Raw genomic sequence first — 23743 nt, forward strand, 5'->3', positions numbered from 1 at the left:
CCCACATCGCTCTTTACTTAGGCAGCGCTATTGCGCTGCTTATGAAAAAAGACTTTATATGTGAACAATGGGCTAAGTTAATGACTTGCAACCCTTCTCTCGGGGACTGTGGGGGGATCAAGTCTTCTTCAAAGATATAGTTATTAGATTTTTCGACTACGCTGAACAAAACGGCTATCTCAAAGTTTTGATCCGGTGACTTTGGAAAAATTAGCATAGGAGGGGGCCTTGCTGTCCTCCGATGTTTTTTTTTTCACTTAAAAAGGGCACTATAACTTTTAAATTCTGTTAAAATGAGCCCTCTCAAGACATTCTAGGACCACTGGGTCGATGCCACCACCCCTGGGAAAAAAGAACAACAACAAATAAACACACATCCGTTATCTTTCTTCTGGTAAAAAATACAAAATTCCACATTTTTGCCAATAGAGCATGAAACCTCTACAGTGGGATTCTTTGATATGCTGAATCTTGATGGTACATTTTCATAAGATTCTATGACCTAGGAGATGTTTCCCCCTTTTTTGAAAACAAGTCCAAGTTTCGCAGGCTCTCAACTTTGGATAGGTAAGACTAAACTTGATGAAACTTTAATTTTTTAAATCAACATTTAAATCTATTTAAAATCAGCATACAATTTCAATTCTTTTGATTTATATATTGGTATCAAAATTCCGTTTTTTAAGAGTTTCGGTAACTATTGAGCGTGGTCACTCTTTACTACAGTTCGTTACTACGATCTGTTTGAAAGAGCACTAGAATTTCTTAATTTGCCCCCTCCGAAGGCGATACGATCACCATTTCTATATATACCTTATACACCCCCAGGGTATAACTTATAACTCTTGCCCTGTGGGCTGTGGGGGGTTTTTATCCTCATAGACTTAATTCCCAGACCTTTCAATTGCGTTGAGTCTGGTTATCTCAAAATCTTTATTGAATGTATTTGGGGCATGGGAGGGGGGCTAGTTACACTCCAATCACTTTCCACCATTAAAACGGGCACTGTCTCTTTCAATTTCCGATTGAATGATCTGTGTTCGAAGTTTCTTCGACAACAAATGGTCATCTCAAAATTTCTATCAGATGCATTTCGGGAAAATACGAGGTGTGGGGGGAGGTATAGACAATCCGATCACTCTGAATCTCAAAAAGGTTGACTAGAACTTTCGATTACAAATCCAATGATCCCCCTCTGAAGTTTGTACTCCCACCCTTTCTATGTATACATTATATGCCGCAATGGCATAACTTACAACACTTGCCCTGAGGGCTCTAGGGGGGGGGGTTCATCGCCCTCCAATCACTTCCGGCTATTAAAAAGGGCACTGGTCCTCAGAAAAGAGCTGCTTTCTAAGTTTTAACGACAATAAATGGCCATCTCAAAATTAAATCGAATGCATTTTGAGAAACAAACGAGGTATGGGGGGGGGTATCCACCCTCCAATCATTTTGAATCTTAAAAAGGTAACTAGAACTTCTGATCACCAATCCAATAGGCCCCCTCCAAAATTTATACGATCACTCTTTCTATATATACCTTATACGCCCCCAGGGCATAATTTACAACCCTTGCCCTGGGGGCTTTGGAGAGGCTGTCACCCTCAAAGACATAATTTCCGGACCTTTCAATTACGTTGAACGAAATGGATATCTAAAAATTTGGATTGGATGGGTTTGAAGAAATAGTGGGCGTGGGAGGGGGTTTAGTTACCCTCCAATCCCTATCGACTATTAAAAGAGGACTAGCCCTTTCAATTTCCAATCGAATGAGCTCTTTCGAAGTTTCTAAGACAACAAATGACCATCTCAGAATTTCTATGGGATACATTTCGGGAAAATATGAGGTATGGGGGGGGTATCTACCCTCTGAGAACTTCTGACTACCAATACAATGAGCTCCCCCCCCGAACTTTATACGATGACCCTTTCTATATATAACTATATATGCCTCCAGGGCACAACTTAAAACCCTTGATATGAGGGCTGTGGAGGGGTTTTCATCCTCAAAGATATGACTCTCGGACCTTTCAACTACATTGAACAAAATAACTATCTCAAAATTTACATTGGATGTGTCTAAGAAAATGGTGGGCGTGGGAGGGGTTTAGTTGCCCTGCAATTATTTTCGACTATTAAAAAGAGCCCTAGCCCTTTCAATTTCCCATTGAATGAGCTCTTTTCAAAAGTTTCTACGACAACAAATGGTCCTCAAAATTTCTATCAGATTTATTTCGGGAAAATGCGAAGTGTGGGGGTATCCACCCTCTGATCACTCTGAATCTCAAAAAGAGCACTAGAACATCTGATTTATCATCCAATGAGCCTATTCCAGAGTTTTTACGATCACCTTTTCTATATATACCTTATATGCCTACCACGGCATAACTTATAACCCTCACACTGAGGGATGTGGGGGGGGGGGGGGGGGCGGGGAGGTTGTCATCCTCAAAGACACAATTTCTAGACTTTTCAATTAAGTTGAACAAAAGGGATATCTAAAAAGTGTGATTGGATGTGTTTGGGGAAATAGTGGGTGGGAGAGGGGTTAGTTACCCTCCAATCTCTTTTGACTATTAAAAAGGGCACTAGCCCTTTCAATTTCCAATCGAATAAGCCCTTTTCGAAGTTTCTATGACAAGTGCTTTGATACGAAGTGTCCTGGCCTAAGACCATATTATAAAAAACAAAAACAAAAAAAAAAACATTGTACCCACATCGCTATTAACTTAGGTAGCGCTATTGGGCTGCCTACGATTTTTATGCGGTAGTCTTCTTTTTAGGCCAATTGCTTTAGTATCCGTGCCTGCTTTAGTTCTTCTATTTATGATTGCTTTGTACATTCTATCTCACTGATTTTCAGTTTTTTTTTTTTTTTTCGCAACAAGCCTTCTGTTGTAATCTTCTCTAGTTGATCACCAAACAATTCGTGACAACTAACTGTAAGTAAGGAGAGGCTCAGCCCCATAGTAAAGGGAACTCTAAAAACAGGATTTTTACAACAATAGAAAAATCAAAAGAATTGGCTTTTATGCTGATTTCAGATACAAAAAATTTGTTTGGTTTATTGCTCATAAAAAGCTACTAGCCTGAAAAAAAATATTAGATTTTCGAAAAAAAGGGGGGGGGGAGTCCCACAAAAAGTCGAAGCGATCTTAAGGAAAATCCCTCCATTCTTTCTCCGTTCTTCGATCTTTCTTTATTGATGTTTTTATTTTCTATTCATCATTTTAGACCAATCCTTTTAATATCTGTGTCTGCTTTATTTCTTTTCTTATCAACGGCTTCGTTCGAATCCTAGTGTACCCAATTATTTAGTTTGGGACGGGGGTCAGTGGCATGACTCTGTAAGCTCACCCAGAGTCGACCCAGCTCTAAATGGGGAAGGTAAACAGGAAGAGTTTGCGAAAGCACAGGACGGTTGGCCCCCCACCTTCCATTGCACTTCCTGGCTGAAGGGCCAAGAAACGGAGATCAGCACCACCGGTAAGGACTGTAAAGTCTAATGTCGTATTCTTTACCTTTTTTTAACACTCTTTCCTGAGAATGACTGTAAGATCCCTGGAGAGGGATCTCTTATATGTTTGTCTGAGATCCCTGGAGAGGGATCTCTTATATGTTTGTCTAGTTTTCATATTCTTTACCTTTTTTTACCTTTGTCTGAACCTACAACATTTCGATAAATAATTATGAATACAAACGTACTTTTAGCTTTGGAGGATAAGCAATCAGATCCTTTGGATCCTAGGATACAACCACTTCAGGGTAGATTTAAGCAATATCAATGTCAAAACTGTGTATTATTTGTACATAAATATAATCTTTCCATGGAAGGGGAGGGGGGTTAAACCTACTTCCTAACTATAGAAATATTTATGTCAATTCATTATTCAAATAGACAGGATAGGTTATATAGCTATTTTACAGCATATTTGGTAGCTTCACAACAAAAATCTGTGTTTGTATAAAAATTTTATCATTTCTACTATATGGATACAGCCCGTTCAGTGCATATTTCAGCGACCACACCATATATTAGTATATAAATTTGGCTTTACCGAGAAGAGAGAGGGGGGGGGGAGGTCCAAATCTGCATCCTAGTTATAGCAATATTTATGCCAATATACTACACACACGGCCAAGAGCAATTCCATACTTGGTCATTTATGTTAAAAAACTATAGATTTGAATATAAAATCACCAGTCATACGGAGAGAAAGGGGGGTAATTTTCTTAAAATTAAGTAAACAAGCAAATATTTACCGAATCTGTCCTTTTCTCAAGAGGAGCAAATGTTTGTTGCGTCATCAGTGAGGTGAGCACCACAGAGCCATCTTGGTGTCCAGCAATGACTCTTGTCTCTTTTGGCATTAAGATGACTTTCATAACTGGTGATTGTGACGAGTCCTGAGAAAAAACAAGTAATTATATATGTCTATATTTATATTTTATAGTTTTATATTTTTTATTTAGTAATTATATTTTAAAACATAAATGTAAGCCTCACTGAACTTTCTATTAGAGGTTAAACTAATTATGGACCAAAAAATAATGAATTGACACTAAATAAAAAAAAATAGTTCATTTGCTTTTATTTGTAACATTTATTTTCGTACCATTTAAAAAAAAAAGAATTTTTATTTCAAGCATATCCTATCCTCAGAGTAGGTTCTAGATCTGAAAATCTCAAGTTGTATGAGTACACTTTTCATGTATATCCTAACGTTTCTAATCTAAGCAATATCTTTAAAAACTATATTGTCAAAATATTGTCCAAGCAATAATCTTACTTTGAAACTTAAGAAAAAAAAAACCAAAGGCAATTCTGGTAACAAATCTACTGACATCTAAGCATTGTTTGGAGTTTCAGGACCCAAACCAGGACAGCAATATTCAAGGACGGGCGTGATGTAGGTTGTATACCCCAGCAGGAGCTGTCGATCCAAGAGCCCCAACCTGTGCATAGTTGTTAGACTCTGGATTGAGTAGTGACTCATACGTGCAATACTGTCTACACGTGTAAATGTCACACCGAGCATTATTCAACAGGAAAAAGTGGGAGATGCCATATCTGGGATTGTAATGTCCCGCTTGAGTGGGTTGAGCCGTATAACTTTCGACTTTAGTTCATTCATTGTTAGGCTGTTTGATTGACACTGGTTGAGGAAGTTCGTGAAGAGAGTAGAGTCAAGCTGCTGTTTTGCTACAGCATTTTGTACTATGCGATTGAGAGGTGCAGACAAGTCGTCAACGAAGTCAGAACTCTCCTCAAATTCTGCTACAAATATGGTTGATCGTACCAAGGAATAAAAGAGCAGCTAGTTAAAAAGCAGCGGTTAAAAAGGAATGGCAACAATTTCAGATTAAATCATTTGAAAGACAATTGGTAAACAGAACAATTTTAATTACCGACTGTGTTTATCAGTTGCACTCAAACATGCTTTTAGCATAGTCAGAGTTTAGTGTAAATATTGGAGAATATTGACATATGAATATTGTTAATACTGAACATGACATTGACAATTACTGACATTTAAAGTGTTTGGAGCTTGAGGACCCCAAACAGGACAGCAATATTCAAGGATGGGCGGTATATAGGGTGTATACATCACATCTTGAGTGGAAGACGCCACATCTGGGATTGTGATGTCCCGCTTAAGTGGGTTGAACCGTATAACTTTCAATTTTGTTCATTCACCAGCACTTCGTGTTAGGACAGGCAAAAAATAATACGGATAAGTTTATATATGTTCTCATGTATCCATTTTATTAAATTACTTACTTTATTTAACATAATTGTAATAAGGTTCTGTATACATAAATTGATTTCAAATTTTCAACCCAAAAACCCTTAGAATCACTAAAAATCAGCTTAAAAGTTAAGTTTAAGTAATTTTATCCCCCTCTTTTTCACAATTAATGGAGGGCTTATTGATATTCACTTAAAAAATGATCTTATTCCAGATACGATCTTTAAGTCTGAAAACAACCAAACTTGAGTCTTCCCCAATTTTGATCCCCAAAACCTCCAAAAACAGGATTTTTACTCACTTATAATGAAGACGGTTTAAAAAAGCAAATTATTCACCTTAATGTTAATAAAATAAAGTATAATCTCAGTTAATTAAAAAAAAATTAATCTTTTCTATGATATGTTTATTATAAACTACTAGTTGGTGGGACGCTTCGCGCCCCCCAAGCCCCCCGCGCGCGCGTAAGTCGTTATGCGCCATATTAGTTACGCGCCATTGTAGTTGTGTCCCTGTGTCCCACCTGTGAATAGAGATAGATATATATATATATATGTTTTTAACTACGTAAAACATGCGAATATACAATATTCTTCGCTGTCCCATTGTCTATGCATATAAATAGATTGTCAGGTTTACTGACTCTTGAACATGCAACATATAATTGTCCATGGGAAAAACAATCCGTATTCAGATCTATACCTCATCATTCTAATGATGTGTCCCTGTGTCCTGGTCGTCATTTATATTCCCTGTGTCCCGGTCGTCATTTGTGTTCCGGTGTCCCAGTTTGTAATTTCTCTTTGAGTGTCCCAGTCGTCAAATTTCTCTTTGAGTGTCCCGGTCGTCATTTATATTCCCTGTGTCCCGGTCGTCATTTATATTCCCTGTGTCCCGGTCGTCATTTGTGTCCCGGTCTGTAATTTCTATTCGAACAATCCCTGTGTCCCGGTCATCATTTATATATCCCGCCTGTGCCCCGGCGTCCCCGTTGTAGTTGTGTCCCTGTGTCCCGGTCGTCATTTATATTCCCTGTGTCCCGATCGTCATTTATATTCCCTGTGTCCCGGTCGTGATTTGTGTCCGGGTGTCCCAGTCTGTAATTTCTCTTTGAGGTTCCCGGTCGTCATTTATATTCCCTGTGTCCCGGTCGTCATTTGTGTCCCGGTGTGTAATTTCATCAGTTGACAAACATGACGTCAGTCGACAAACAACTTCATGACGCATACAGCTCAACCCTTAAAATAACGTCAGTCGACAAGTCAGTCGACACACAAACATGACGTTACACAACACACACACACACACACACACACACACACACAGACAACTGATTTTTATATATATAGATTACCCTAACTCCGATTATGACACTGATTTGATTGACACTGGTTGAGAAAGTTTGTGAAGAGAGTAGAGTCAAAATGCTGTTTTGCAACAGCATTTTGAACTGTGCAGTTGAGAAGTGCAGACAAGTCATCAAAAAACTCAAAAGTCTTCTCAAATTTTGCTACAAATATGGTTGATTGGTTGACTCCTCAAGTGGAGCCAATATATTGGTTTTGTTTTTGGCGATACTGGTCAAGTGGTTTTAGTTTCTTTTTGCTTTGTCTCTTTGTCTTTTTTGAATTGTAATTCCGAATCGATCAAAATGCAGGGTAATTGAATATTTTTTTTTTCTTTTTTTTTCATTTCCTTTTTTTTTATTTCCTGTCCTTTTTCGTATTGTTTTTATTTGTATGTGTACGGTTGTAAGCCCAAACAAGCTCTGCTTCGGCCATTTGTTTGTTTTGTTTATTTATATTAAGAAATCCATCTTTTTCTCTCTCTCTCTGATCATAGCAAGGAATAAAGCTGCAGCCAGTATCCAGCCCTCAAATACCTTTGCTAAGTTGAGAGTTATCGATATAGGTACCAGTATTTCACAGGACTTGGGTGTCTTGACTTTTGGTATGAAACAGACATACGCAGCTTTCTAAACCTTCGGAATTATTTGTTCTGACAAGCACTGGTTTACTACTGATATGATTGATACTTACTACTGATACTGATACGATCAACCTGGATATGAGGCGCAGTTGCTATATAGTCGTCCGATTGCATAAAAAACTGTCATTTCTCACATGTCTACGTTTTTTCCATACTACAGTTGTTAATGGTCTAAGTCATTTGTTCGTCAGTTAAGTAAATAGCGACGAAGACCACACTGCCTTTCTGCCAAAAACACCAAAAACAAGAAGAACAATAGGGAATTTCTCAAGACAGTGGGAAACAAATTAGAATGAATATTTGGGCCCTATGTCCAAGGGTCGTCTTCAGCAATACAAAAAAAACCTACAACAGGATAAAATCAGTGAAACCAAAATGAAAGATTCTTCAAAACAATCCCAGCATCCTTACCTCAGCGAAGTTCAACCAGGACTCATGAACTCCGCTGAGGTAAGGATGCTGGGACTGTTTTGACAAATTATTCATTTTAATTTTATTGATTTTATCCTATTGTAAGTTTTCTCTTTTTATGTATTTTGTATCGCTGAGAACGGCCCTTGGACATAGGGCCCGAATATTCATTCTAATTTGTTTCCCACTGTCTTGAGAAATTCCCTATTGTTTTTCTTGTTTTTGGTGAATGTCGTCAGTTATGGTTTGGTAAGTAGTAAAAATAGTAAATAGTAAAAATAAATAAAAAATATAATAAATAAATAATAAAATAAAAATAATAAAAAATAATAATAATAATATAAAAATATAAATATAAAAATAAAAATAAAAATAAAAAATATAAAATAAATATAAATAATCTAATAAATATAAAATAAATATAAAATAAAATATAAAAAATATAAAATATAAAAAATATAAAATAAAAATATAAATATAAACATAAAAATAATAATATAAAAAATAATAATATAAAAATAATAAATAAATAATAAAATAATAAATTAATAAATAAAATAAATAAATAAAAATAGTAATAGTAAAAATCTGAATAAAATAAATTTTAACTTTTGAAGCTTTCGCCAAACTACTGTATGGGTTGCTGATTTGTACTTCAGCGTTTTTTTTTTTTTTTCACCAAATCACTTTACTTCACTGAGCCACTTCTGAGACTGACTTTAGAAGCGGGGTGACTCTCCCCGTACATACCTTTTTCGGGAAGGCTTGGAGGGCCGAGACAACTTAATATCTCATTTTGTTCACATTAAGTCTATCTCCTGCAGCATGGAGTTTACATTGTTCTTTTATTATGGTTTTTATTTGTGTATCTAACCACGGCTTTTCTGTTTCACAAATCATGCTTTTTTTAATTGGAAAGAATTCGTAGTACTTTTCTGAAGAATCAGGTATATTGTCTATATATATATATATATATATATATATATATATATATATATATATATATATATATATATATATATATATATATATATATATATATATATATATACATATATATATATATATATATATATATATATATATATATATATATATATATATATATATATATATACTAGCTGTTGGGGTGGCGCTTCGCGCCACCCCAACACCTAGTTGGTGGGGGCGCTTCGCGCCCCCCCCCCAAGCCCCCCCGCGCGCGTAAGTCGTTACGCGCCATATTAGTTACGCGCCATTGTAGTTGTGTCCCTATGCCCCACCTGTGAATATAGATATATATATATATATATATATATATATATATATATATATATATATATATATATATATATATATATATATGTTTTTAACTACGTAAAACTTGCGAATATACAACATTCTTTGCTGTCCCATTGTCTGTGCATATAAATAGATTGTCAGGTTTACCGACTCTTGAACATGCGACATATAATGGTCCATGGGAAAACAATCCGTATTCAGATCTATACCTCATGATTCTAATGATTGCCCTTGAGCTTTGTTGATGGTGATTGCTAATCGACCATTCCCTGAGTCGCCATCGTCATTTATATATCCCCCTGTGCACCCCGGCGTCCCCTTTGTAGTTATGTCCCTGTGTCCCGGTCGTCATTTATATTCCCTGTGTCCCGGTCGTCATTTGTGTCCCGGTGTTCCAGTCTGTGATTTCTCTTTGAGTGTCCCGGGCGTCATTTATATTCCTTGTGTCCCGGTGTCCCGGTCGTCATTTATATCCCCCTGTGCCCCCCGGCGTCCCCATTGTAGTTGTGTCCCTGTGTCCCGGTCGTCATTTATATTCCCTGTGTCCCGGTCGTCATTTGTATCCCGGTGTCCCGGTCTGTATATACATTCGTTTTTTAGTTTTGTTTTTCTCCTTTATTTTTTTCCTTTTTTCTTTTTTTTTCTTTTTTAGTTTATTTAGATTTTTAGATTTTTTAGTTTTTTTATTAGTTTTTAGTTTTTTTGTAGTTTTTACCATTTTTTTAGTTTTTTTAGTTTTTTTTTTTACTTATGTCCTGGTCGTCTTTTATACTCCCTGTGTCCCGGTCGTCATTTGTGTCTCGGTGCTTTGTTGATTGCTAATTTATATTATATTTATATTTTTATTTTTTATATTTATTAATATTTTTTTAGTTTTCTTTTTCTCTTATTTTTCAGTTTTTTCCTTTTTTTTAGTTTTTTCTTTTTTAGTTTTCAGTTTTTTTTTGTTTTTTACCTTTTTTTAGTTTTTTTAGTTTTTTTTTGTTTTTTAGCTTTTTTAGTTTTTTATTAGTTTTTAGTTTTTTTTTAGTTTTTGCCTTTTTTTAGTTTTTTCAGTTTTTTTTAAGTTTTTAGTTTTTTACCTTTTTTTAGTTTTTTAGCTTTTTTAGTTTTTTTTTCTTTTTAGTTTTTTTTGTAGTTTTTACCTTTTTTAGTTTTTTTTCTTCTTTTGTATTAGTGTGAAATAATTCAGACGTCATATGCGGACAAACACGACGTCACTCGACAGACAGACAGACAGACATAACCCACAAACAACTTATTTTTATATATATTTATTCATATTTTTTTAGTTTTCTTTTTCTCTTTTATTTTTCAGTTTTTTCCTTTTTTTTAGTTTTTTTCTTTTTTAGTTTTTAGTTTTTTTTAGTTTTTTACCTTTTTTTAGTTTTTTTTAGTTTTTTTAGTTTTTTAGCTTTTTTAGTTTTTTTTAGTTTTTTAGCTTTTTTAGTTTTTTTTTCTTTTTAGTTTTTTTTGTAGTTTTTACCTTTTTTAGTTTTTTTCTTCTTTTGTATTAGTGTGAAATAATTCAGACGTCATATGCGAACAAACATGACGTCACCTGATCCACAGATCCACACACAGACAACTTATTTTTATATATATAGATATATACAAATACATAATATAATACGTTATAGTATAGAATACATAGTTATAATATGTTATACACATAGTTATAATATACATATGTATTTATATGTTATACTATGTTTTGCACACAACAGACTACTAATAAATGAAGAAAACAATCACTTACTGAGAACTTTTTATGCAACTTCCCTCTCTTAATATCATAAAGCATTGCTACACCATTATACAAGCCAAGAGCAACTAGATGATTGTTTGTTGTTGAAAACTCAGCAGACACAACTTTTGAACCCTAAAAAAGCCAATTTTATTTTCAAAAGGTAGTAGGTGACACAAAGGCAGGGGAAAAAGAAACTTATGATCATAGGTAATTTCGAAGGTCACACTGCCTTTCCATGACGATAAATGAATGTTCGAATAGGGACAAATCCTTCTATTAAACAGTGATATTAACATTCACAAAATATACTGGGTGTTTCAAACATATGACAGTGACCGTCATCAGTACAAATATTCTGATGATGATGTCTAGATTTCTGCTGATGACGGTTACTGTACATATGATCGAAACATTCTGTATATCTTGTGAATGTTATTATCACTATCTAATAAAAGGATCTATCCCTATTCAAACTTCAATTTATTTAACTTGTGATCATAAAATTTAAATCAGAGATCTCCCCCATTACCCACTTTGAAACTTAAATTTGAAAATAGCTTAAAAAATTAAAGTTTAAGCTTCTACAGAAAACGACAAAAACAAAATGCAATAAAGATTTTAAACACAGATTAAGAGATTTATGGATACTACTTTTTTTATCGAATTTCGTATTCAAAATGCATCAGCAATTTTCCCCAACATTTGAAGCATAGATAATTTTACTTATAATTGTTAGTAACTATTATTAGTTAACTTAGAGAACCACTATAGTTGAGAAAAATGTTACTAACAAGCTTTTGATAGGATGGTAGAAACCAACATCTAATTGCAAGGTAAACGACAAATAAACAGGAAATACAACTGTTTGCCCAAAGAAACTGTTTACCCTGCTGCAATACATTATTCAGCTTTAGCACTGAGGGTCTAAGTTAACACTTACGTTGCCATCTGGCATCCACCGAGATCACATTCATTAGCTTTATAAAGAGTAATACTTAGCAGTGTGGGTTTCTTTGAGTTGGATATAAGTTTATCAATTGGTTTTACTGAGACGTCAAGCCTATTTCTGGTAAATTGCCTTAGGCTGAAGGCCTACAGGAAACTTCTCAAACAAGCTGATGAATGCACACAGTGTGCCTGAATAGCCGCTAAGTGTAATGCACGTTTTCGCCAGCATAGGTGAAACTTGGGGTTCCCCTGGTAAGGTCCTTTTTTCCTTGTAAGCGTTTCTGTTATGCTTTAATTCAATTAATAACACAGCTTCAGCGAAGGAAATTTAAGCAGTATGCAGTGGTAGAGTCAAACTATTTCAGGGATAAGTCAGCAATCTATGTAAACAGCAAGTTAAGATTAGCCTTTTTTTTGTTCAAAATTTAAGTAAGTGATATCATCTGTGGTAAACTTAATCATTAGTAGCAACAGTCTGTTAATTTTAATTCTGAATGGTCGTAAACACCAAGCATAATCCTACTTATGAAGATTCTGAAAATCTTTTTTCTTCTTCTTTATGCTTTGGTCGAATGACTTTACTTGTCCGTTATGACCTCTTCTTCCTGCTGACGAACGGGCTTCCAAAGATGTTTTCATCACGAGTCTTTGAAAACATGTCTTTATGATGTAGTCTTTGAGAACAAAAACAATTTATTTGAAGACGTAGTTAAAGCTGGCCTGGAACAACATACAGTATTCTAGTTTATAGTAATTCAATGTAAGAAAGATGACAAATTTTTTGAAGTGGAGCCTAAAGATAACAAAACAAAAAAGGCCTATTACGTCAATACAAAGGAGGAATAAGGCAACTAGTCCCTGCAGGGAACTCCTTAGCGACTAGGTAACCCCCAAATCAAATCCAGCTAGGAAAACCTCGTTCCATAAACGGGTCCTGTTATGCGAAAAAGGTTTAGATGCAGGAACATTTGAAGAACGACGCAATTGTAGAGCTTCATATACCAGCTAAATATTTGATTGAATGACGCCATAGCTAAATATTTGAAGAATGACGCAATTGTAGAGCTTCATATACCAGCTAAATATTTGATAGAATGACGCCATAGCTAAATATTTGAAGAATGACGCAATTGTAGAGCTTCATATTCCAGCTAGCAAAGGCTATACTGAGCAGAGTCAAATAAGATGATTTGGAATGTTAAATTCAGCATTTTGTTTAATTTGTAAATGATTAAAATTGAAATACAGTTTTTTGCTGATAAATTTTGTGTGCTGGTATTAGATAAGAATACTTGATATTGCATGTTTAGACTGAACATACCATGCATCAGCAACTAAAATGTCAAAAATGACACTCTATGTACGAGCAACGGCTCTAGAAGATCTTAGCATTATTGTTTATGTGGGCAACACAATCCTTTGATTATTTGGATGAGACAATCCACGTTTTGCTCACTTGCATAGTACATAAGGGTAATATTCCCATTCTTGGAAATATCATTTGCAATGCTGAGAAGGCCCTGAAGTGTATGTTGTCTTTCCAAAGATCAGTACTTGTCAAGAGGGTGTTTTCATCCTATCCATTTATTAAGAACAAACATACAAATAAATTTGATATAGCTCCAGATTTAAGGCTCTACCTGTCATCATTTAGTCCAGATTTTAGAAAGCTAAGGTTGAATATTCATGCTTAAGTGTCTCACTAAGAAGTATTAAGTTTTCTGTTCATAAATGTTCATGCTAAATTCTTTAAAAAATAATAATGGAAAATGTCCTGTTACTTTGAAATTATGTTAGAAAATGTGTTCATGTATCCAGGTTTTGTATTGTTCTAAATGTTACTTTTCTTTTAATTTTTGTAGGGGGATACTTCATAATAAAATTCTTTTTCAAGGGATATCAGATTTGAAAAGGGTTGGGAACCACTACCTTATAGTGAAGAAATACATGTACCAGAGCCAGCACAACATTCAAATCTTCCTTCTAAGCCACAAGCAATCAAAAATAAAACATTAGCTCCTGATTTCAAGAAGCTTCCTCATCTAACAAGCCATGTCTAGTATCTCGCAAAGATCACAATGATCAGGCATATCACTTAAATTTGGCTAAACAGCAGGGAGAACTCTTGGGCTCCCGAGTAAATGGATGGAAGCTACCGAAAATTCCATCCAACATTCCAAAATTTGGAATTTGTTACCTTAAATTGCAACTCCAGCAATATAAGGGTTTTCATTTGTGAGGTTCTAAAGTCGACTATCAATAACTTGTGTTAAGTGTTGATGGTGACCAGTTGCAGTTGGATGATCAATAGCTTCCTAGTTGAGTTTCCACTCCCCTAAAAACCACTCAGCATCCAGCCTTTGTCTGAAAATGTCAATAGCCAACAGTGACTGTACCTTCAGAGAGTTTTTTCTAATCATTGATAATTTTGATGAAAAAAATTGAGTGCAGATAGAATATTTGTTGATCTTCAAATCAAGCAGCTGATAATAGATAGAAGATTAAGGAGAAAAGCCTACTGCATTGAAAAAATCATCACAAGAATCTTTCATGAAAGTGACTCAATTTTCCTGGAAATCAAAGATCAAGTGATTATAAAAGCGTTTTTGCAGAACTATTATCTACTTTGAGGCTTTCAGCAGTAATTTGTCACTGAAAATACGATTTCAACATTCAAATTTAGATTTCTTTCCTGAATATTTGAGAAAGCACAAGCAATGACCACATTAAAAGATTCTACCAAAACATCTGTACAATAGAAAACCATATCAAGACAAGTGGAGTCAAACATATGCTAGTGGAGTCAAACATATGGAGTCAAACATAGTGGAGTCAAACATGTCAAACATATTGCTAGACATGACAACAAGATATCCTAGATACAGATCAAAATCCTAAATTGATGTTGACATTAATATTGTAACATAGGGGGAAACTTCATTGGGTTGATAAAAAGTGAAATTTTCAAAAACTAATAAATTCATTGTAAAACAGTGCTTGTATTTGGTGCATATTAACTTTATTTCTATTAGCATTAGCCTTGTTCCAAGCATAACCAGACAAAAGTTTTTTTTGTGAACAGCTATTTTTTAATAATTACTGAATGCTAAAAAAAACATGTCATCAATAAGCTTGAAACCCAAAATTTTGATTCCGTTTTAAGATTATAGTTAAAATAACCTTCAGTCTTGAAAAAAATGCAACACCGCCTTGAAAACAGACTAAGGGAAAACGAAATTATTAAATTAAAAATACCAATTTTTCAAAAATATGGGGTTCCTCTTGATGGTTTAGAAAGTGAACAGATTCATCCAGAAGATAACCAAGTTTTTGTCCACACCATGCCAAACACTGAACATTCTTAGCGGCTGTAAAAAAAAATGATGATGTATTTAAAACATCAGTACATGCAGTCATTTAATTCAGAAGGGGCCTTAAAAAAACTACATTAAGAGGGCTTAATAATATTCTCAAAATTTCAAGAAGAAAAACTATTTGATGATTACTAGCGTGGATATTTGCAGTGTAGGCCTATAGATATGAAGTCCAATAAGAAAAAAATAAAGATGTGTGTATAAGGTTAGTTTTAGGTGTGAGAATAAAGAGACAGGCACACTCACATATACCATTTCAAATGAATTAACAGCACCAAAAACAAATTGTTTTTCTATACGCCTACTATATTCTTCCCTTGCTCAGATAGACATAGCATATTATCTGTTTATCTTATTACCATAACAAATATTAGCACATGGAGATAAATCTTCTCAAAAGAGCTGATTTTGATAACTTTGAAGAAGACCATCACTAATACTACATCAAATCTTGCCTATACAGTTGATCAATGATGGTGTTATAGCTTTTTATACTAGTCCTACTCAGGACTTTTTCTTGGTAAGCGTCTGTCAGAAATGTGTCAATTCAATTCAGACAGACAAGAGCAAAAAACACATGATAATATGGTGAAACAAGCACAAAAAAAACTTAACTGATCTAGGGTGGCTTTTCAGCCACTATTTTGTTTAATATTTGTTAAATCTCAATTAAAGGAGCAGAAACAAATTTACACACCAAAGGTGAAACAATTTTCACTTATAAAACTCAAAGCAAATTATACCACTGTTTAGTTTCCAAATTCTTTAACAAACGAATACAACAGTTGTACAGGAGCTTTACTGATTCACCACATACTTTTTACTGAATATAGAAGTACTTTCACAAAATATTCCCTCAATACTGTCGCATTACTTGACAAAGCTGCCGGAAAAATAATATTAACCATTCCTCAATATGGTTGTGTTTAGCAGCAAAATACAGCTGTTGCTAACAATTGGCAATTTACTCTGGCTCTTTGGAATGGAATTCCAGGAATATTTTTATCTTTTTGTTAATTTGCATAATAGAGACAACTTTTACAAAAACCTCATCATTACTATAGTGGTGGTAGGGCTTCAGATTGGCATCATGAACTAACACTATTGATGAGAAATTAGTACAAAAAATTATCAAAACCCCATTAATTAGCGACATTTTTTACATATAGCCTATGGGAGTTTCCATAGTAGTATCTATTATATTTGGAAAGAGCAGTTAATAAGGAATTGAAGACATAATTTTTTTGTTATATTAAATATTATATATTATTTAATAAAATAAATAATAAAATAAAATAAATATTATTTAATTATTATTTAGTATTTAGCTCAGAAAAGGAATCTTACAGCAAGATTACAAAAGTTATTCAACAAATTTTAATTTTAATACTTGTGTTATTCAATCTATTCTAGGTTCCATACCCAAAAAGAAGCTATGCTACTAGTTTTAACCTGGGCATAGCTGACCATGTGATTTTTTTTTTTTTGCAGTTTACAGTATACAGAAATAAATACAAAATAAGTGAAATATAACAAACCATTTTCTGGCAAATTTTGATCTTTTTTTTGCTATGATTTGGCTAGGTCAAATTTGACTACACCACTCATTGTCTGTTTTGACGTTATTTCCCAAAATACAAACTGATTTCTTTAAAATTTTATTTTAAACCCTTAAAGTGACAACCTGTTCCTTATTAATCATCAGCAAAACCAACTAACATAACAAAGATTCTAAAAATTACTTTAAAACAATTATAAATACTTCCTTGTCTCAATATTAAAAGCACAGGGCTTTGCTTAACCCCCCCCCCCCTCTGATGGATAAATATACAGTCCATTATAAATATTCATCCTATATTTTATACTAGCTAAAATATTAGAGTAGTTTCAAAAAATATATAAATAGTTCAAATATATATAGTAGACTTTATGTTTATCCATTAAGGGGGGGGGGGAGAGAATGAACCAGATAGTTGTAGGAATTAGATAAATAAGTATTTATGGTTGTTTTGAGGTAGTTTTCAGAATTTCTTGTAACCACTTTCTAACAAAGAACAAGGCATCACTTTAAGAGTCCCTTTAAGGGCTAAAAATGAAAATTACAAAGGAGTCTATAAGCATATTTTGAAAGAGCATAAAACAGCACATTCAGAGGTGTGCTCACCTTCAACCTAGCTAAGTAAATGAAAACAAGAGCTCATATGGCACTTGTGACAATGTCAGAACCTAAAATGTGACAAGGTATGGACAAGGTACATGACAAAGTACAGAACCGCAAAAGTTGTCCATGTGTCCATACTATAACTCTTGAAGGAAATGAGATATTTTGATGAAACTTGGTGTGAGGATTTTTTGGGTCAAGAGTAAGGATAAGTTTCGTAGATGGGTTTTGTAGCCAACATTTAGAGGTGATAATAATTAGATAAATAAGTATTTATGGTTGTTTTAAGGTAGTTTTCAGAATTTCTTGTAACCACTTTCTAACAAAGAACAAGGTATCACTTTAAGAGCCCCTTTAAGGGCTAAAAATGAAAATTACAAAGGAGTCTATAAGCATATTTTGAAAGAGCATAAAACAGCACATCCAGTGGTGTGCTCACCTTCAACCTAGCTAAGTAAATTAAAACAAGAGCTCATATGGCACTTGTGACAATGCCAGAACCTAAAATGTGACAAGGTATGGACAAGGTACATGACAAAGTACAGAACCGCAAAAGTTGTCTGTGTGTCCATGCTATAACTCTTGAAGGAAATGAGATATTTTGATGAAACTTGGTGTGAGGATTTTTGGATCAAGAGTAAGGACAAGTTTTGTTGCCAACATTTAGATGTGAAGAGGGGGGTTTAAATAAAGGGACAAACTAAACATTTTTAAACAGCTAATGTGAAGGTCATCCAATACAAATTGAAAATGGGGCATCTAAGACACGAGATCTTTCTATATATCAAGTTTCATTAAGATCCAATCACCCATTTGTAAGATGAATATACCTAAATTTTCATGATTTCCTCTCCCTCTAGCCCCCCAGATGGTTGAATCAGGCAAATGACTGTTCTCAGGCCAATTTGTGCAGGTACCTGACTCACCTGCCAATTTTCATTGTCCTAGCACATCAAAAAACACTGAACTTGTCAAAGCACTAGAAATCCCTCCAACTTTCCCAAAGAGATCAGATCTGGTTATGTCAATCATGTATCTAGAACTTGTGCTTATTCTCAAACTCACCAAAGCACTAGAAATCCCCACAACTCCCCCAAAGAGATCAGATCTGGTCCAGATCCAATCCAAATTGGAAATGGAGCATTTGAGACATAAAATCTTTCTTTATATCAAGTTTCGTTAAGAGTTTTCATCATTTAAGTTTCTTTTGTGTTGAGTAGCGTAATATGAACGTGGTTTTAATTAGTTGAGGGTGATAACCTTGCTTGCCCTTACAAGCTTATTGCCTTTCTTGGCAGGCGAATGGTGAATAGTGTTTGTTTTCTTTTCTTAATAAATGTATATCTCATATCAAATAACCCATTCCTAAGATAAACATACCTCAATTTTCAGAATTTCCCCTCCCCCCAGATGGTTGAATTGGGGAAACGACTGTAATTAAGTCAATTTGTGCAGGTCCCTGACACTCCTACCAATTTTTATTGTCCTAGCATGTCCAGAGGCACCAAACTCACCAAAGCACTGAAAATTCCCCAGCTCCCTCAAAGAGAGCAGATCTGGTCTGTTTATGTCAATCATGTACCTCAATTTTGCAGGACCTGTCAAAGATAAAATGGGAGAGTGTGGTTGACAGTGGTAACATAAAAAAAAGCTAGGAGGCATTTAAGACAGTAGTCCTAGCTGCAGAAAATAAACATACCCAGGTAGCATATACTGGTCACCCCCACCAAAAACACTCCCCTTCCTACCTAAAGAAGTCATAAGGGCTAGAAGGAAGAAGAAAAGAGCATGGACCAAACACATGCAATCTGATAGCCAAGTACAGATCTGATAGCCCTAGTTACACTCAAGAAATGCAGAAACAGGCTAAGAAATTTGACTCAGAAGACTGTAGAAAACAATGAGGAGGCAATTGCAGCTGATGCAAAGTAGAGTCCAAAGGGGTTGTGGCACCATATCTCAGCAGCTAATCCCTCTAGACATGATATCCCAGATCTCATGAAAGAGGATGACACAAAGACCTTAAAGGCTAAAGAAAAAGCGGATTTGCTCAACTCTAGCTTTGATACAAATTTCTCTACTCAGCAACTAGCAAACCCTCAACCCACTTTACCAGAGCAACCAATTGGAGAACCAATGTACATGACAATTATAAGTATAGAAAATGTTCTGAAAAAGGCTTAAAAGACTGGATGCATATAAAGCTGCTTAGCCAGATAACCTACAACTAGGACTCTTAAAAAAAAGCTGAAGAAATTGCTGAGCTGATAGCAGTGATGTTTGGGATGTCACTCACTTCTAAAGTTCTCCCAAGTGACTGGAAGCAGGGCAAGATCAAGTCCATCTTCAAGAAAGGGAGAAAGGACCTAGCCTATAGTTTTCAAGCCTACAAGCCTTACATCTGCTGTATGCAAGGTCCTTGAGAGCCTCATAAATCATGCACTGGTCAGAAATTAGAAATTAGAAAATTGCACCTGGATAGGAATTAGTCACTTTCAAAAATATATTGAGGCATTAGTCTAGTCTCTGTAGGCAGCAAATTATTTAGTAGTATGATACTTTTTAGACTGAGAGATGCTGTAGACAAAAGTTTCAAGAGAAGAACAGTGCAGTTTTAGAAAAGGTATAGGATGTGTTGACCAAGTTTTCACTCTTAGGTTAATAATTGAGAAGTGCCTTTCTTGTCAAACACCTTTGGTACTCAGTTTTATAAATTATGAGCAAGCTGATTCTGTTGATAGAATAGCTTTAGCAAAGGTTTTATCCTTATATCATATGCCAGACAAATACATTAAAGTGATTTGTGCTATTTACAAGAATAATACTACTTCAGTTAAGGTGGGAAATGGGGTTAGCAACTGGTTTTGTATTAACTCAGGAGTTAAGCAGGGTTGTGTTCTATCCCCCTTAATATGGATCATTTTGATGGAATTCGTCTTAAGGAGCACAGTAAAGGCAATTGGAGACCACAGAATCAAATTGAGAGGAAAAACTCTCCTGGACTCCTGGATTATGTTGATGATTTAGGCATATTAGATGAAAGTGTAAGCAAAATGAATGAACTTTCAGAGGTTTTTGAATTCAGGATACTAGAATAGGTTTGGAAACTAATGTTAAGAAGACTAAGTCACTAAGGGTAGGAATAAGTGAAGACAAAAAGGTGATGTTGGGTAACAAAAAGATTGGTCAGGTGGGCCACTTACCTTGGCAGTATTATTAGTAAAGATGGTGGGAGCAGTGAAGATGTTAAAAGTAGAACAGCCAAGGCTCAGGGCATCATGGCTCAGAAGCATGGATGCTCTGAAAAGTGGATGAAAATTTACTAGATGTTTTCCAGAGAACTTGCCAGTAGATTGTTCTGTGTACCTTGCTGAATGACTATATTTCAAACAGTAGGCTGTATGAAAAATGTGGTTCAATCCTGCTTTCTAAGGCTATAATGAAAGAAAGATTGAGATGGCTCGGGCACATTCTGCAGATGAAGGATGACAGATTGCCAAAGATTGTCCTTTTTGGTGAACCATCTGGGCCTAAACAGAAAGCAGGTTATCCTTGTCTGGGGTGGGAGGATGTCATAAATAAAGATTTAAAGGAAATAGGAACTTCTTGAGAGGGTGTAAAGAGGATGGCCTTGAATAGACTGGATTGGAGGAGGAGCATGCCTAGCTGTGTTGGCCTCAGGCAGCTTGGTGCTGTGGTGAGTTATTAGTTTTAGTAGTAGTTCAAAAAGTCAGCATGGTTTCCATAAAGGTTGTTCAATCAATACAAACCTCATTCAATCACATGACTTTGCCACCAGACTCTTGCATGATTACCTTCTGGTGGATGTCATATTGCTTGATCAAGCAAAAGCCTTTGATAAAGTACAAAACCAATTTCTTCTCCTGAAAACAGAAGCATACAGGGTCCATGAGGATAGAGTTGCCTGGATTGAAGCCTTTCTTACTGGAAGGACTCAGAGAGTAGTAGTTTATGATGCCACCAGTAACACTGTTGAGTATTCTTCTCATCTATTGCAAGTACAACAAGAGGTCACACAAAGAAGCTGCAAGCCATTGACATGAGTGTAGGCAATTTTTCTCTGAACATGCTGTGCCTTTTTGGAACAGCCTCTCTGAAGCCACCATCCAGTCCCAAACCATAAATGTGTTCAAGAAAGAAGTTGATCAGGACTGAGCTCATGTAGAGTGTAGACTAGGCTGGGATGCCAGACCATAGTCATGTCACACCAGCAAGCTGTTCAACAGGAGGCTCATCACTACCTTATCTTGTTGGACATGCAATTTAAGGTAATTTCAGTAAAATTCTAGTTAATTGACTTCTTGCTATCTCAGAAAGGGTTTAGGTTAGGAAAATGAAACTTTCAGGGATGGGTCTACAGGCTAAAGTATGTCCCAGGAAGGTATTTTAAAGTACATACCTCCACTCCTTCTCCCACTAGAGGGCCCTGAAATTTGCCTACATGACAGGTCTATGCCTATTGAAATTTTGACAAAACAAATTTTTCCTGAATTTTCAGTTACTAGTTGCTTTCAATTCTCTGCCTTTAGTTCAGAAAATGCAATTCCTGTTATTTGAGTAGAATTTTGAGCCATATCAATGTTTTTTTTCAAAATTTAGGAAATGTATTTGCATATCTTTAAAACCTTATAAAATGGAATTGAGCAAAGTTGTGAAGCTGAAAACAATTTTGTTTTACTTCAATTAAGCAGAAGATCTATTTTGCAAGATTTCACTTTTGTAACACACATATTTTTAAAGGTCAGGGCCCTCTAGAGGGAGAAGGAGTAGAGGTAGTTGCTTCAAAATACCTTCCCAGGACATACTTTAGTCTGTAGATTCATCCCTGAAAGTTTCATTTTTTTAACCTAAACCTTCTCTGAGATAGCAAGAAGCCAATTAACTAGAATTTTCCCGTAATTTCAAGTAGACTTTTACCTGAAGCTGTTGTCTATGCATAAAAATATAGGCTACTGTTCAATAAGGATGTAGGCTTTGTCCAAGATTAGGCATTGGCTAAGGATTGGGGGTTTACACTGAGAGAAACCATGTTACTTAGCTATAAACATAGTGATAATCTTTCTTTTGTATATCATATAGGCTAGGACACAAATAGCCAAACTATCCATACTAATGATAGAGCCAAACAGATTCAGCATTGGACATTAGTATCTTCAATTTGCAAAATAAGAAATCAGCCTAGGGCCATATCTGAACCCATCAGAAATTTAAAGAGTGACTATATGGGCTGTAATCTTTTTTCTATTCTAGCCTACCATAAATTAACTAGGCTATTTCAAGTAGGCTCAAATACTTTAAAGTAAGTCTATAATTCCAAGTGGATTGCAATATTTAAGGCAGCCACTAACATTTTTCGGTTTTCATGCAAGTTCTAAGAGAATCATCTTTCCACAACTTGACTACATTTCCAGCTGAAGTAGCAATCATGCTTGTTTAATCATTCAAATTCAAATTTTCCCGCTTATTTGCAAAAGTATCAACTATGAACGGCGATGTTTTTCGGAAATGTAAAGTTCAGTTTTTAGCTCATTATACCAAAAAATGATAAAAAATCAGGAAACAAATCTGGCTTTATTGATTCGTGATATCATGCTTCTCCTTGTTTTTTTTATCTACAAAACAACAGATATATTCCCTTAATAAACATTCTTTTATTTAAACAAACTAACAGTTACAGCAAAATAGAACATGAAAAGATAATTTTGATAAAATATGGGATTAAGATACATGTACAAAAAAGATATCTGTATGATGGAAATCAAGCGGCTTTCACTCTGCAGAAGACCAACGCTAGTTCAAATGTGGTCTACACAAGTTTTTTAAGATTGTAGGCTACCTTCAATAGCCTCCAAAAAAGTGAAATAGTTAACTAGAAAACATTACACATGGTGGAAGACCAGATTTATATTAAAACAGTAAAATCAGAAAAATGACAATCATATTGCCATTAAATCAAAACTGTTTCTGTATAAAATAGATTATCCTTTCGTCCCAAAATTAAACTTTTTCCCCTGATTTGAGGTAATTATGTAGCGAATTGCATAATGCAATAATTCCT

At 34.9% G+C, this 23743-nt stretch overlaps 1 protein-coding gene and 1 long non-coding RNA gene across 2 annotated transcripts in view; one reads left to right on the plus strand and one right to left on the minus strand.

Annotated features, from left to right (window-relative positions):
- LOC136029879 (protein NEDD1-like) overlaps window positions 1–23143 on the minus strand; it is a 66207-nt gene extending 43064 nt beyond the window's left edge. Inside the window, exons 1-4 of the mRNA XM_065708358.1 lie at window positions 23034–23143; window positions 15385–15497; window positions 11191–11313; window positions 4264–4407 (exon numbers count right to left, since the gene is read on the minus strand). Coding sequence (XP_065564430.1) covers window positions 4264–4407; window positions 11191–11313; window positions 15385–15497; window positions 23034–23112 — 459 coding nt within the window. The 5' untranslated portion in view covers window positions 23113–23143. The remainder of the gene's footprint in view (window positions 1–4263; window positions 4408–11190; window positions 11314–15384; window positions 15498–23033) is intronic.
- LOC136029885 (uncharacterized) overlaps window positions 1–23743 on the plus strand; it is a 55186-nt gene that overhangs the window by 16345 nt on the left and 15098 nt on the right. The window lies entirely within an intron of this gene.

The sequence above is a fragment of the Artemia franciscana genome, chromosome 8 (genome assembly GCF_032884065.1).
Source record: "Artemia franciscana chromosome 8, ASM3288406v1, whole genome shotgun sequence".
In the NCBI taxonomy this organism is placed as follows: domain Eukaryota; kingdom Metazoa; phylum Arthropoda; class Branchiopoda; order Anostraca; family Artemiidae; genus Artemia; species Artemia franciscana.